Genomic DNA, 12,944 nt, shown 5'->3' on the forward strand with positions numbered 1-12,944 from the left:
CCGCTTGTCTCCGAGCCGCCGCCGGAATTCCCTGCGGAAATGTGGCTTGGCAGGTGGCACTTGCTGGAGCACACGTGGCACTGGGAGATAGCAGAATAGTGTTGAGTGATGTCCAGGACATCAGCCCTGTAGATATCTATACATTTAGGTAGCAAAAATAGCTGCTGTATTTGTGTGATGTGTTCAGCTGTAGATAAGAGCTGCAGCCATGCGTGTCATCCTGTGAGCACTGTGGTGGTCCCTGCTGTCCCTGATCCTCATGGAGATGGTCACTCTAAGAGTCCTGTGCATTACACCATCACTTTGGCTAGCTCCTTGCTTTTAGGATTTTATATAAAGCTTTTGTGAGCTCTGTCTTGTGCCAAACTCTGTGTGTCTCTCAGCACCCAGAAGTGCTGTATGCTTTGGCCTTCCTGCTGTTTGCTCTTTGCAGCAGGCAGTTTTCCAATCCCCTCTTTTGCATCAGCCCAGGATTCTACTGACCACTCTGTTGCATCTTGGATGTGTGGTTTGGGGATGCTGAGATGGAGCTGATCCCCAAGGTGCTGTCACCTGGTTCCCTTTGCCTGCCTGCAGTTACAGTGCTAGTTTGTCTCTGGGGGTGAGTAACCAGGTTCCAGAGGCTCTGGGCATCCCCTGTCCTGGTTTTCAGGGGTGTTATGTGCAGTGTCCCTGGGTTTAGGGCTGCAGGGTGTTTCCCATGGACCACATCAGGGAATGCAGGGCTGGTGGTGATCCCTGAAGGATGCACAGCCTGAGGTGTGAGTGCTGTGTTTAAACACTCTTGTCCATGCCTGAGGAATCCAAAACAAGGTGATGCATTAGTATGTGTAGGACCAGCCTTAATTACCATTAAATACCTAATGATTGGCTTCCTGGGGAGGCTGCACTTCCTGTGGCAGCCCAGGGAGCAGGGATGGTGCTGCTGGGCAGGGGGAGATGCAGCCAGAGCAACCAGTGCATCAGCATGAGATCAGGTGCTGGCCATCCAAGGATGTTTATGTTTTCCCTCTACTGTTCTGTAAAGCAAATGAAATGAGTCCTTGGGAGGTGCCTGACACTTAGGCTGGGCCTGGGTGTGGGGACAAACCAGCATGGAGGGGCTTTCTGGCTGAAGCTGTGGGTTGGTCACCAGTGCCTTACCTCATCCTTTCCCTTGACCTGCCTGGCTTTTCTGTGTCCTTTTCTCCTGCAAGTGGGAGAAATGTGGGATGGATGCTGCAGAGCCCTGTCCAAGGGCAGAACAGGCTCTGCCCAGTTTGGATAGTGCAGCAGGGACTTCCAAAGATGAACCTGTTGTTTCCAGCCTTGAAGCATCCTGTGCCCTGTTACAAACAGGCTGTGTGGATTCCTGTGACTTTGCTGCTCCTGTGGGCAGGCTGGTGGCTTGGCAATAAGCCTCACGTGGCAAGGACTGTGGAAATCAATAATGCAGAGCCAGGGAGCTGTGCTGCAGGAAGCACTAATTGGTTCCTGCTTTTAGAGGTGTTGCTATTAAATGTGGGCACTTTGTGGGAATAATTGTTTTGGAAACATTATTTTAAAATATTTTAGTTTTATCAGGATTGGGCTAAAGATAAGCAAATTAGGTCTGGATGATGTTTCAATGTGTCTATTGTTGATCTGGATTTTTATTTAACTTCTCTAGCTCCCGATCTTTCCAGGGTAGGAGCAATGCTTTGGTTCTTATTCAAGGGCTGTTTTGTGTGTTTTAAAAAACAAACCCTAATCCTTTTGCACTACCCCTGCAGTATGAGCATCCAGGAGGGCAGATTTTCAGGAGGCGTCTGCATTTGCTGTTGCTGGCTGTTGGCTCCTCTGGTTGTGTGTTTTCCATGTACTGAGCTGAAGAACAGGGTTAAGGCATTGCTGAGCATTTTTCAACTCTTTTGTCTTTTAGTTTCATAGTTAGAAAATGTAACATGCTACCTACAAGAGCCCTGGGTTTTTGATTAAATATCGAGGGGAAGATAAAATCAGTGTGTGTCTGTTTTGCTTGGTGTGAATATGGGGATTTTCCTGGGATGGAAAAGCAGGATGCTCTTTGCAGGCACTGGCAGGGATCCTGAGCACAGGGAACACTTCCTAACTGTGGTGGAGGGCTGACCCCTGCCCAGGGCTGTGGAAGGAAGGTGTGCCAGGGCATAAACCTGGGGTGCTGACAAGCCCAGCTTCTCCTGGGGGAGGCAAATAACTCCTCAGAAATGGCTTTTATCAGATGAGAGTATTTCTCCAACACAGAGTGATCCAAAGCTAATTTTAGGTTTAAAATGGGAAGAATTAGGAAGTATTTACATGCAAAAGAGTCATCACACTAGACAGAGCAAAAAGCTGTTGAGGTTATTGTGCATGGGAACTCCTTGGAATTTCATTTGGGCTCTTGGTGCCCCTATTGCACCCAGGCTCCTGGCAGCAGCAGGAGGAGAGAGAGAGAATTCATGGCTCCGATTCTTTGGGCTTTGTTTTGTTTGTGTGTTTGTTTGTTTTCTGTTTAATGACCCCATTTCACTGCCCTGTTTTGGCCTGAGCCTGTCTGTTCTGCTCCAGGCAGCCTGGGAGGTTTTTGTGTGTTCCACCATGGGTGCTGCCTGCAGGAGAAAACTAAGTATGGGAACAGAGGTCACTTGTCACAGCCCTTGCCAAAAGGTCACTGTACTGGGAGAGATGTCATGAGAACAGGAATGAGATCATTTTCAGGGATTGTAGTGTTTCTCACCGTAGGGATAAGAGTTGATGCAGAGCATCAAACCCTGGGAGGCATTAGCAGGAAATGTCTGTTTTTCCTGGATGTATTTTCTCTTCTCTGCTTACCATTTTTTCCAAATTAAATTTTTCTGGGTTTCATAGCTCTTTGTGGTACTTTGCAGCATCAGAATATCATCAAGAATCTGTGATTGTCTGAGCTTGTTTCAGATCTGCCACGATACAGAATAAACTTAGGCTGACCAAGTTTTAGGTAGTCTGTGCTATTACCAGCTGCATATATTTTCACATCAGGACGTCAGTGTCTTCAAAACACAGAACTGTTCATGAATATTTACAAAAATATGTATTTTCTGCCTTCCAGTTTCCATGCCTTTAAAGTTGTGCTTTTGTTGTCCTGTGCAACAAGTAGAAAAAAATTTTCTTTAGTGAAGGCTGAGATGGTCATATGATCCCTGAAGTAATAACTTGGGGTTAAAGCATAACCAAAATGGCAAAGAGCAAGTAGATATTGGGCTTGCAAAGTTGCAGGATGGAGCTACAGGTTTGCAATATATTCACAAGGGCTCAGGGATTAATATAGTTAATTTCTGGTTTTTTAGTCATTGTTCCTGCAGTTGAAATCTTGGCTGATTCTTGGTGAAGTCACTATTTCCAGTGTATATATTCTATTAGTTCAGGAGGTTTGGGGCCTGTGTGCTGTGGGGACAGTCTGGGACAGAAGGCAGAGAACTTAAGTGGTGCTTCAAGAGGAAGTAATTAATATGAGAATTGGGCTGGACAGAAGGCAGTGTCAGCTGTCTTTATAGGGTTTGTAGTATGTAAAAATCTTCCAGTTTTTAATCATCTCCTTTTTTTTCCTTGTCTGTTCATTCTTTCCAAGGTTCTCCTTTACTGCTGAGTCTTTTCATTGTGTTTTCCCTCTTGCTGCCTTTGCCCAGGCAGACCTGGAGCCGGATGAAGCTGGAGCAGCACCTTCCCTCTGTTCAAACACAGGCTGCCACTCCAGCTCCTGCCTGCCCCAGCAGCAGGTTTGGGGTGGGGGTGCTGGGGTGCAGCTGTTCCCCTGCCTCCTCCAAACCCTGGGGGCTCTGCAAATCCCTCCTCAGGCAGTGCCCTGCCTTTGCCATTAGGGCTTTCTCCCTGATCTCTGCTTCAAAGCAGCAGTTACACTGAGAGTCGATTTAGATTAGCTATTAGGAACAAATTCCTGCCTTTGAGGTTGCTGAGTCATTGGTTGTCCAGAGAAGCTGTGGATGCCCCATCCCTGGAAATGTTCAAGGCTAGGTTGGAAGGGGCTTGGAGGAACCTGGGATAGTGGAAGATGTCCCTGTGGCTGGGGGTTAGAACTGGATGATCTTTAAGGTCCTTTCCAATTTAAACCATTCTGTGATTCTAATTCAGAGCACTTCTCCCTTGTCCACCCTGCTCACAGCAACCTTCTGCAGGGTTGCAGTCTGCTGTCACAGTTCTCTGCCTTCTCTCAGTATTGACACTGTTCTCACAGGTCAAATGCTTTAGGCCTGAGTTTTCCTGTGTTCTGCATCATCTCTTCCTTCCTGGCTCACAGGCAATAGTCCTGTTTGTTCATCTTGGCACAGATGCTGTGTTTGTTCGGATTGCCGGTTCTTGACTCAGTCAGATCCTGGTTTTTCTCTTTTGGTTGTTTGGGTTTATTTTCCTTTTAAAAAAATGCTGCTTATTTTCTATCTTGAATGGCAAGAGCTGAGTGCTGAAATGCAGCACTTATTTCTCAGAAGTTTCATCCTGTTATTTGCAGTCTGCTGCAATTTGCTGGTATCGCTTGAGTTCGGTGTCAGAGGTGTATAATTCCCTTCTCTAGTCTGTCAGCAGTGTGAGCAGTGAGTGGCACTGGACAGACAGGGCCTTCTTGGTGTAGCCTGCCTGCTTTGTGGTAAAATCCTGGATATCCATATGTGGTGCCTGTTTTTGCACCCAGACTGTTGCAGATTAACCCAGGCATTCCTCAGCTTGCCCATGGGAATGCAGAGTGTCCACATGGAAACTCTGCCCAAGAGGTTAAATAGCTCTTGTGGAGCAGAGCCCTGTAAAGCAATTTGGCCAAGCTTTCAGAGGGGTGTGCTATGTCCAGTCTTTTCCAGCTGACCCCAGTGCCATCTGCCCTGCCCAGTGTTGGCTTTGCCCTTTGTCCTGTGGCTCTGCAGCAGCCAGCTGTGACAGGGAGGATGGACCCTGCCCAGGCTCGTGGGGCTGCTGACAGGGCCACGGGCAGGTCATGCTTTCCTTCTCAACCCCAAAATTCAGCTCTAATCTCTATGGGGCAAATCTTGCTGCTGGGACTGACTCAGGTCCATCTGAGTTTGGACCCTGCTTTATTGCAGGATTTGTCTGTGCCAGCTGTGAAAACAGCTTTAGCTTTAAAAAAAAAAAAAAAAATCCTGAGTTATGGAGCCCTGCTGCGGTCCCTTGGAAATAATCACTGCATACACTGGTTAATTGTTTATCCATTAACCAACTGTGTCAATTAATCTGACAAAGAACCCAGCTGTACCTGGCACAGTGGGGAGGAGAGGAGGAGGAGGAGGAGAAGGGAGGATGAGCATCTCCTCTCTCTGTTGGCTCCTCTCTGTTGCTCTTCCTCCAGCCCTGCTGATGTGGTATTTGTCTGCTGGTTTCCTTCAAGTGTAATTGCTGGCATGGCATGTCCAGAGTGTGTTTGGGCTTGTGTCCTTTTTGACCATGGAAAACTTCTTTTGGAAAGGGCATTAAATTCCATGAAGTAAAAGCATCTTCTGATGGAGGAAAAAAATTGTTTTGTTTCTAAATGTGAATGTACACAGAAATGCAAAGCAAGATGCTACTTTATTTCCAGCTAGAAATACACAAAAAAATTCTTTGCATGAAGTACTGAGTGGGAAATAGGATTTTAATGTAGGTATTAGTGCAGAGTGAGACTCTGGGCTCCCTCCTGCCATCCCCAGGGTTATTTGGGAAAGCCTGGTAGCATGGCCTCCCTTGGGAATGTATGATGTTTATGTATGCCTGCTTTCCAGGGAGAAAATCAAACATCCAAAGCCAGTCTATATCAGGTGGAATGACTTCACTCCAAACAAATGAAAATGTACCTTCTGCTCTCTGAATAATTGAAGCCCCCTGCAGTACACTGTTAGAGTAGGGAAAGTGTAAAGCTTCCAAGAGGGAGAGCTGGCTTTCCATGAAGTGGTGACAGGGGAGGTGTGGGACAGTGCCAGTGCCAAATTCCTGCTGCACCACAGAGGGTGCACGGGCCGGGTAGGGTAACATCAGTGGGGTGAGAACAGTTTGATAATTGAAACAAAATAAAATATAGTAATAATTGTAATTAAAGGGGAATAACACTGATGGAAACAAGTGATGCATAATACAGCAGTTGGCACCCCCCAGCCAATGTCCTCAGCCGATATCCTGGGAATGGTGTCCTGTGGAATGGAATGGTATTTCCCTTTGGCCAGTCTGGGTCAGCTTTCCTGGCCATGCTGCCCCACAGCTTTTTGTGCACCTCCTCATTGTTAGAGCCTTGGAAACTGGGAAGTCCTTGAATTAGGGGAAGCAGAACTTAGCAACAACTCAAACATCAGTGTGTTATCAACATTCTTCTGGTCCTAAATCCAAAACACAACACTGTACCAGCTAATAATAAAATTAACTCTGTCCCAGCTGAAACCAGGATGTTGCCCCAAAGTTCAGTGTATCCCTGGGAGAGGAGGTACCCACATGTGTGTTTATATTTGAATTATTCATGCAGATCTCTTGAAGTGGCCTGAGGGCCCAGTAAACCCCTGGTCTGGTCCTAAAGTCTTCTGTGCTCTGGCTTTCCCTGCTACTGGTGGAAGGTGACAGAGCTACCCAGGCCCACGGAGCCCTCACTCCCAAGATGAAACTGTTGCTTCTGCATTTACTTTGGTATGAGAGAAGAGATTGACCCAGTTTTTCTTGATTCAAGTCTGTGTGCAAATGGATTTTTTTTTTCTGAAGGCAGCTGCTTCTAGCATGTTTTTAGGCATACATGGTATCAGCCTTGTGTAGTAATGAAATAATGGACTTGTTTCAAGAGGAAACAATAATAAAGAATGTTCTTTCAAAAGCAGCTAAACACATGATTTATTAAAATGTTAAATTATTTCCAAGTTACGGCATACCCAGCTCTTGTGGAGCTCACACAAGAATAATTGCACAGTGTTCTTTGCAGAACTTAACATCAGAAATGTCACACTTTTTGGAAAAATCATTCTTTAACATAATGTAAGAGCTTCCACAAGGATAAATGGGCATCCTTGTATTGGCTTCTGTAAAATGTTGCCAGTTTGTCCCATCCATGTTTTTTCAGGGTAGCTGTGACATTTATTACAGAGCAGGACAAAGATTGAAGGGACTTTTTATCATCATCAGGGTGATGCCCAGGAGGAGCTGGAGCCTGGCTGTGTGCAAGGACCAGCAGCCAGCTCCACAGCCCCAGGGTGAGATGCAGAGCCTAGAGGAGGAAGAGGGTTTGCAAATATTCGCGAGCAGAAAAGGCTTGTGCTAGTGTCAGTGGCCATGCCTCATATATTGATTTACCTTTGTTTCCTTATTATTTTTGCTTCTTCCTTCCCCATTTTTCTTGTGACTCAGGCTCCTGGAATAGATGGGTGGGAATAAAGGTGGGAAGTGCTGTAGTCACCAGTGCCCAAACACCTCTGAGTGCCACTGCCTGAGTGGGCTGCAGCTGTTTCCCTGGCTGTGTCCCCATCACTAAGGGACAAGTGGGCTGGTCCCCTGCAGCTGCCTGGGATGTTGGTGGGGTGAGCACAGAAGATGTGGGGTCCAGCTTGTTGATCCCAGGCTTTCTGTGGGGATCAGGATGCTCCTGACCCTGGAGAGGAACCTTTAGAGCTGTAACTTTGGAGCCTGCTGAGAGGATGGAGCTGTGGGGAGAGCATGAGGCACGCAGACACCACAGGCAGTTGTGTAAGGAGCATAGAAATAGAGGAAATCTTAATAATGCCTGGAGTTTTTAGCACTGCTTCACTCAAAGGAAGAACATGTAGCAAAAACTCCTACTGGTTTTCTGAGTGAGCTTTTCCTTCGTGTAGCCTGACCTGGAAAACGCTGCATCGGGTGAATTAAATCTGGGATTTGGCCAGACAGTGACATGGTGTGTAGCTTTATAGCTGAACATTTGCCATTGGGTGTGTAGGGTGGGATAGTTGGGATGAATGTGGGTAAAGGGATGGAAGGAAGATGTGTCCATGCATTGCCAGTGGTTTCCTTCAGCCCTGTGTTGCAGAGAAGGCGGTGACAGCTCTGCTCTCTCTCCGCAGAGCCCCGCGGCTCCTGAGCACAGGCCCCTGAGATGTCTCTGAGAGCAGAAAGCCATGCAGCCACATCCACGCTGAAGAAGCTCGCTGCAGACATGAGCAACATCATCGAGAGCCTGGACACCAGGGAGCTCCATGTGGAGGGGGAGGAGGTGGACTCGGAGGTGCTCACTGACCCCAAAGGCACCGGTGAGTTGACACCCCTGTGTTCTCATACCATGTCCTGCCTGGCTTTTATCAATCTCTTGGCAGGTAGGCTACAGCCTCAAGGCTTTTACCAAGCCCAGCATTGACCCTGATTTGGGACCTGGAGGCTCTTAATACCTGAGCTTCTCAAATCAAGTCCCTTCTGTGTAACCTTGTCTTTGAGCTCTCTTTAATAAAAATTGCTCTCTTTTGCTGGAATTAATGCTGTATAAATGCTCCCATGTTAAAGCATTGCTGTTGGCTGCCTTTCATGCCCTGTTACAAGGCTGTTGAGCTAACAGATTTGTGGGGTTTGTGGTCCTTGCAGTGTGCATTCCCTTCTCTGCCATCTACCACACCCATGGGTTCAAAGAGCCGGGTGCGCAGACGTACCTCACGGGATGTCCTGTCCGAGTGCGTGTGCTGGAAGTTGAACGCTTTACTTCCACTAAGAAGGTCAGAACTTACAGAGATTTTGTTTGATTTCTGTATAACTGTATTTAAAATGCTGTTTGTGCCTTAATTTTGTGCTTGCATGTTCATGGGCTGAGGAAGCAGCAATGCCTGCATCTCAGAAAATGCTTAGTAGAGAAGGTTATCTGTCTATTTATAAAACCTAATAAAGCAGAACAAGAAATCGTGAGACACAATAATCCTTAAGTAAAGCTGAATAAAGGCTCTTTAGATGAGCAGCTGCAGGAAAATGGCTTATTTCAAAACTTGCATGCCATGTGGTGATGTTCTCCCTGCAGGTACCAAGCCCCAATGTTTATACCATCGAGCTGACCCATGGAGAGTTTGTCTGGCACGTGAAGAGGAAGTTCAAGCACTTCCAGGAGTTTCACAGGGAGCTGCTGAGGTACAAAGCCTTCGTGCGCATCCCTATCCCCACCAGGAGGTGAGTGTGCATCCCTGTGGACACGGTGGGCTTTGGGAGATGTGATCTATTAACTTTTAATATCTTTTCTATTTGACTTCACTGGTCCCATTTACTTTGCTGTAAGGAGGAGTGGGCAGAAGAATTCAGTCTCCATGAATATTTAGCAGCTATAATAAAAATATTTAATCTATGTGTTCAGCAGCCATAACCTAAGTGATGCAAATATCTCTCTGCTGACGCAGGAAACGTTGTCTCCTGGGTCATCAGCTTTTGAGCTGGATTTGCCTTGAACTTGGGGAAGGGTTATGATAATGCTAATGGAAATTGCTGGAGCTTTGTGCTTTCTGACAGTGTGGGCAGGATGTGGGAGGCATGGGGGTCCCTGGCCAGGGGTGCCTTGGTGCTTGGGATAGCTGGAAATATAAGAGGAACAGGAAAAGAAGTGTGAAGAGAAGTGATGTAGGTGAGTGAGAGCCTTCTGAGGTGGAGAAATCTTGGGAACATGATAGGAAAGGTAAAATTATGAGAGGTTAAGAGCTGGAGGAACATAATGCCCTAAAAACAGAATGTAGACTCCTTTTCCTTATGAGACCAAAAGCTGGCCCTCACAAATCAAACTGATACTTCTGTGTTGTGTTTTGGTTTTAAGACACTCAGAGCACGCTGGCTGCTCGGATAGAAAAAACAAAGGCATCGCAGCAGAAGGGTTATTTATTGAGGCATACAGACACTTGCAGCACTGAGACTTGATGTTGGGGTGTGTTTTTCCTTGCAGTCACACAGTGAGAAGACAATCCATCAAAAGGGGAGAGCCGAGGCAGATGCCGAGTCTGCCGCACACCGCAGAGAGCACGGTGCGGGAGGAGCACTTCTCCAGCAGGAGGGTAAGTGCCCACCTCACTCTGGGGGCCAGAGGGGTGCTCTGAGGTGCAGAGAAGCCTGGCAGCTTGCTTGCAAAGCCACACACCATCAAAACCTTTGTTTGGTATCATTATAGTATTTTTCTTGACAAAGTTTGTTTGTGACGAGTCCAGCTTTAGTGCCAAATTCTCTGCCGTGCAATGATGAGGATGCTGCTCCTGGGGCTCATGTGGGCAGAGCTTTCCTCTGCAGTTGAGGAACACCGTGATGCTGGGAGTGGTGGTTCCCCTCTCCCACCTGCTCTGATTTAAAGATAGACAAGGCAGTTTTCAGAGTCAAGTTGCATGATGGAGGCAGCCCCGTGGCCATCAAAATCTGAGAGATTTCAGTGCCATCCCCCTCTGAAAGAGGAGATGGCAGCCAGGCTATTGATGCTGAAGTGGGTAATTTTAGCCCAGGCACACGTGTTCTGTGTAACTTCATCAGATGTTAACAGATGGGCCCTTCCATGGAGAGGGTGGATGTCTTCCTACCTCTTCATTGCAGCTTTGCTGCTCAGAAGTTAAAAACTCCATGTTTGTTCAGACTCTGCTTATGGTTCTCTTTCTGCTGTTTGCTCCCTCCCTCCCTCCTTCCCTCCCTGGGCTTTGTGCCATTGGAACTTCAAGGCCCAGAGGATTAAAGGATTGTGTCTTGTGGCTGTGCCATGCAGAAACCCTGCTGTTCACAGCTTCTCTGATGTGTGGGAAATTTGAGGAGAGAGATGTGGGTTTAAAAGAGGAAGAAAACTGTTCTTGTATAGATGTCGTATAGATGCTTTTTATTTTTTTAGCCCATGTTTCCTTTCAGTTTGCTTTGTGTCCTGTAGGACTCTGCCCAGTTTCCCATGCCCAGACAGTCTAATTTTTTCTTTTCCCTTTTATCATGAGGATGGTAAGAGATTACTTCTACCATAATGGTTTCTTCTCTTCTCCCTTCCTGGCTGGGAGGACAGGCCCAGCCACTGCTCTGTGTCCTTGGGACAGGACAGCGTGGTCCCTGTGTCACTCACCCTGTGAACCTTTTGTTTTGGTTAAACAGGTTCTCTCAGTGCCTCTGAGCCTGTTTTCTCACAAAGCTGATTCCTGTGGGTCAGAAACAGTGGGGACTGATTTGGTATTTATAATTGTTCTGAAACTTTAGCTCAGTCACAAAAGTTTACCTCCAAAGTGACCCTGCCACGGAGCAGGTGGAAGGTACAAACACAGGACTATGAACAGTAAACAACCTGTTTATGGCCAAACTGTTTATGGTGTTGAGTTCATAATATGATGGTTCATGATATCCTGTGAGCTCATAATAATGGATTTATTTATCCACTCAAACTGAAAAGTGGGTTTGATTTCTTGATTGCTTCCTAATGCCAGACAGTTGGATTACAGGAATTTTCAAGAAAAACCTCCACATCCTATCTAAAGTTTCAACATTTTAATTGTAGAAACAGCTGGAGGACTACTTGACAAATATCCTGAAAATGCCAATGTACAGGAACTACCATGGAACAGTAAGTAGAAATTACTTTGCTTAATTGTCTAAAGAATATTCCCTTTACAAATGCTGAATTCATTGGAAGAAAACATGCAGCTTCTGCAAGAAACATTTTACAGCTGTTTTGTGAGCATTTTGGCTTAGCTGATTTCTCCAACACTATATGATTTAAACCAAAGGAATGACTCAGTGGTTGCTGGTATAGCACAGTGATAACCTCCTCAAGCTGGTTCAGTCCAGACAGCTGCTGTACATGTATGATATAGTGAGATTCTGTTTAATTCTGCAGACTTTGTAAGATGATAAGTTACAGTTTTAAATACTTAAAAAATTGGAATCCAAACCATATTTGTATTTGCTCCTTCAGTCTGGGCTTTGTGTGTGGTCCTGGGTGCAGATTTGTCTCAGGTTTCTATTCTGTGCAGTTTCCCTGGACATTAGTGATGTTGAGTTTGTGTGTGTGGGATACCCAGAGAGGTGAGTGAGTGTTTTGTCAGTTCCAAAGGAAGATGGTAGTTGGCTTATTTCCCCAAGTCAACACTGTTTGAAATGAGGAGAGATGTCAAATCCAGCTTCAGGCCTATTTTAAGCAAAAATATTTCTTTAGAAATTCATCCTCGAATGTTTCTTCAGAAGTCCTCACCTGTCAGCTGCAGCTGTGACATCTCTTGGGGATGGTAATTTATTTCCCCTTTTTTTGGCTGCATAATGACTGTGTTACTTCATCTTTTGTGTTACCAGCAAAATCTGATGCACGCACAGAGTAGCTGCCAAGTTTAGTGACATTTCTCAGCCCAGAGTGATAGCTGGGAACACCTGGTTTTCAAACAAGCCAAAAATACAGACTGAACTTTGGGTTTCTGTAGCAGCCACTTCTCTTCCACTTTGGCTGTTGTTAGATATTCTTCTATTTTGCAGGATTTCCGTTGTGTAGAGATGTTGGGCAGCTCATAGCTGGATGTTGTGTATAAAAACTTAAAAACTGTGCGTGCTCTATTGCAGAGCTCAGCGCTGAGCACTGCTTATTCCATGGGACAAAGGGCCCATTGGGGTTGGCCATTGCTCTCTGGATGGCAAGAAATCTTCAGGCTGAGGCTGAGGAAGCTGCATTCCTTAGAGTGCTTCTTTAGGCGACAGGCTGTGGAGCTTAATTCCAATGCAGTGAAGAGCTGCGTGTGGAAAAGAGTCATCTTTTGTTCTAGAAGCAGGATTGGGATAACTTGGCAATTTTGATCAGTAGCATATGCAGAGCGGGGGAGAGTTATTTTACAGTGTGGATCCATCTTGTCACTTTTAGGCAGGCGTTGCCTTTTTAAAAATGTTTTGGAACATTTCTGCTCCTCTGAGAACGTGGGTGATGCTTTGGCCAGGCTGTGGTTTGAGACAGGCTGCACAGTGGGGGCTGGGAGAGGAGATGGGCGGCCCTGCCTTCGCAGGCAGCTGTGGGGTGCTCCCTCCTGGGCTGAATC

At 46.3% G+C, this 12,944-nt stretch overlaps 1 protein-coding gene across 1 annotated transcript in view; it reads left to right on the forward strand.

Moving 5' to 3' along the window:
* The window catches only part of PLD1 (phospholipase D1), a 62,880-nt gene that overhangs the window by 9,139 nt on the left and 40,797 nt on the right, over positions 1 to 12,944 (forward strand). The window contains 5 exon segments of the mRNA XM_036388584.2: positions 8,025 to 8,210; positions 8,536 to 8,663; positions 8,960 to 9,105; positions 9,863 to 9,971; positions 11,426 to 11,491. Of these exon segments, the coding sequence (XP_036244477.1) occupies positions 8,057 to 8,210; positions 8,536 to 8,663; positions 8,960 to 9,105; positions 9,863 to 9,971; positions 11,426 to 11,491 (603 nt within the window). The 5' untranslated portion in view covers positions 8,025 to 8,056.

Source organism: Molothrus ater, chromosome 10 (assembly GCF_012460135.2).
Source record: "Molothrus ater isolate BHLD 08-10-18 breed brown headed cowbird chromosome 10, BPBGC_Mater_1.1, whole genome shotgun sequence".
NCBI lineage: Eukaryota > Metazoa > Chordata > Aves > Passeriformes > Icteridae > Molothrus > Molothrus ater.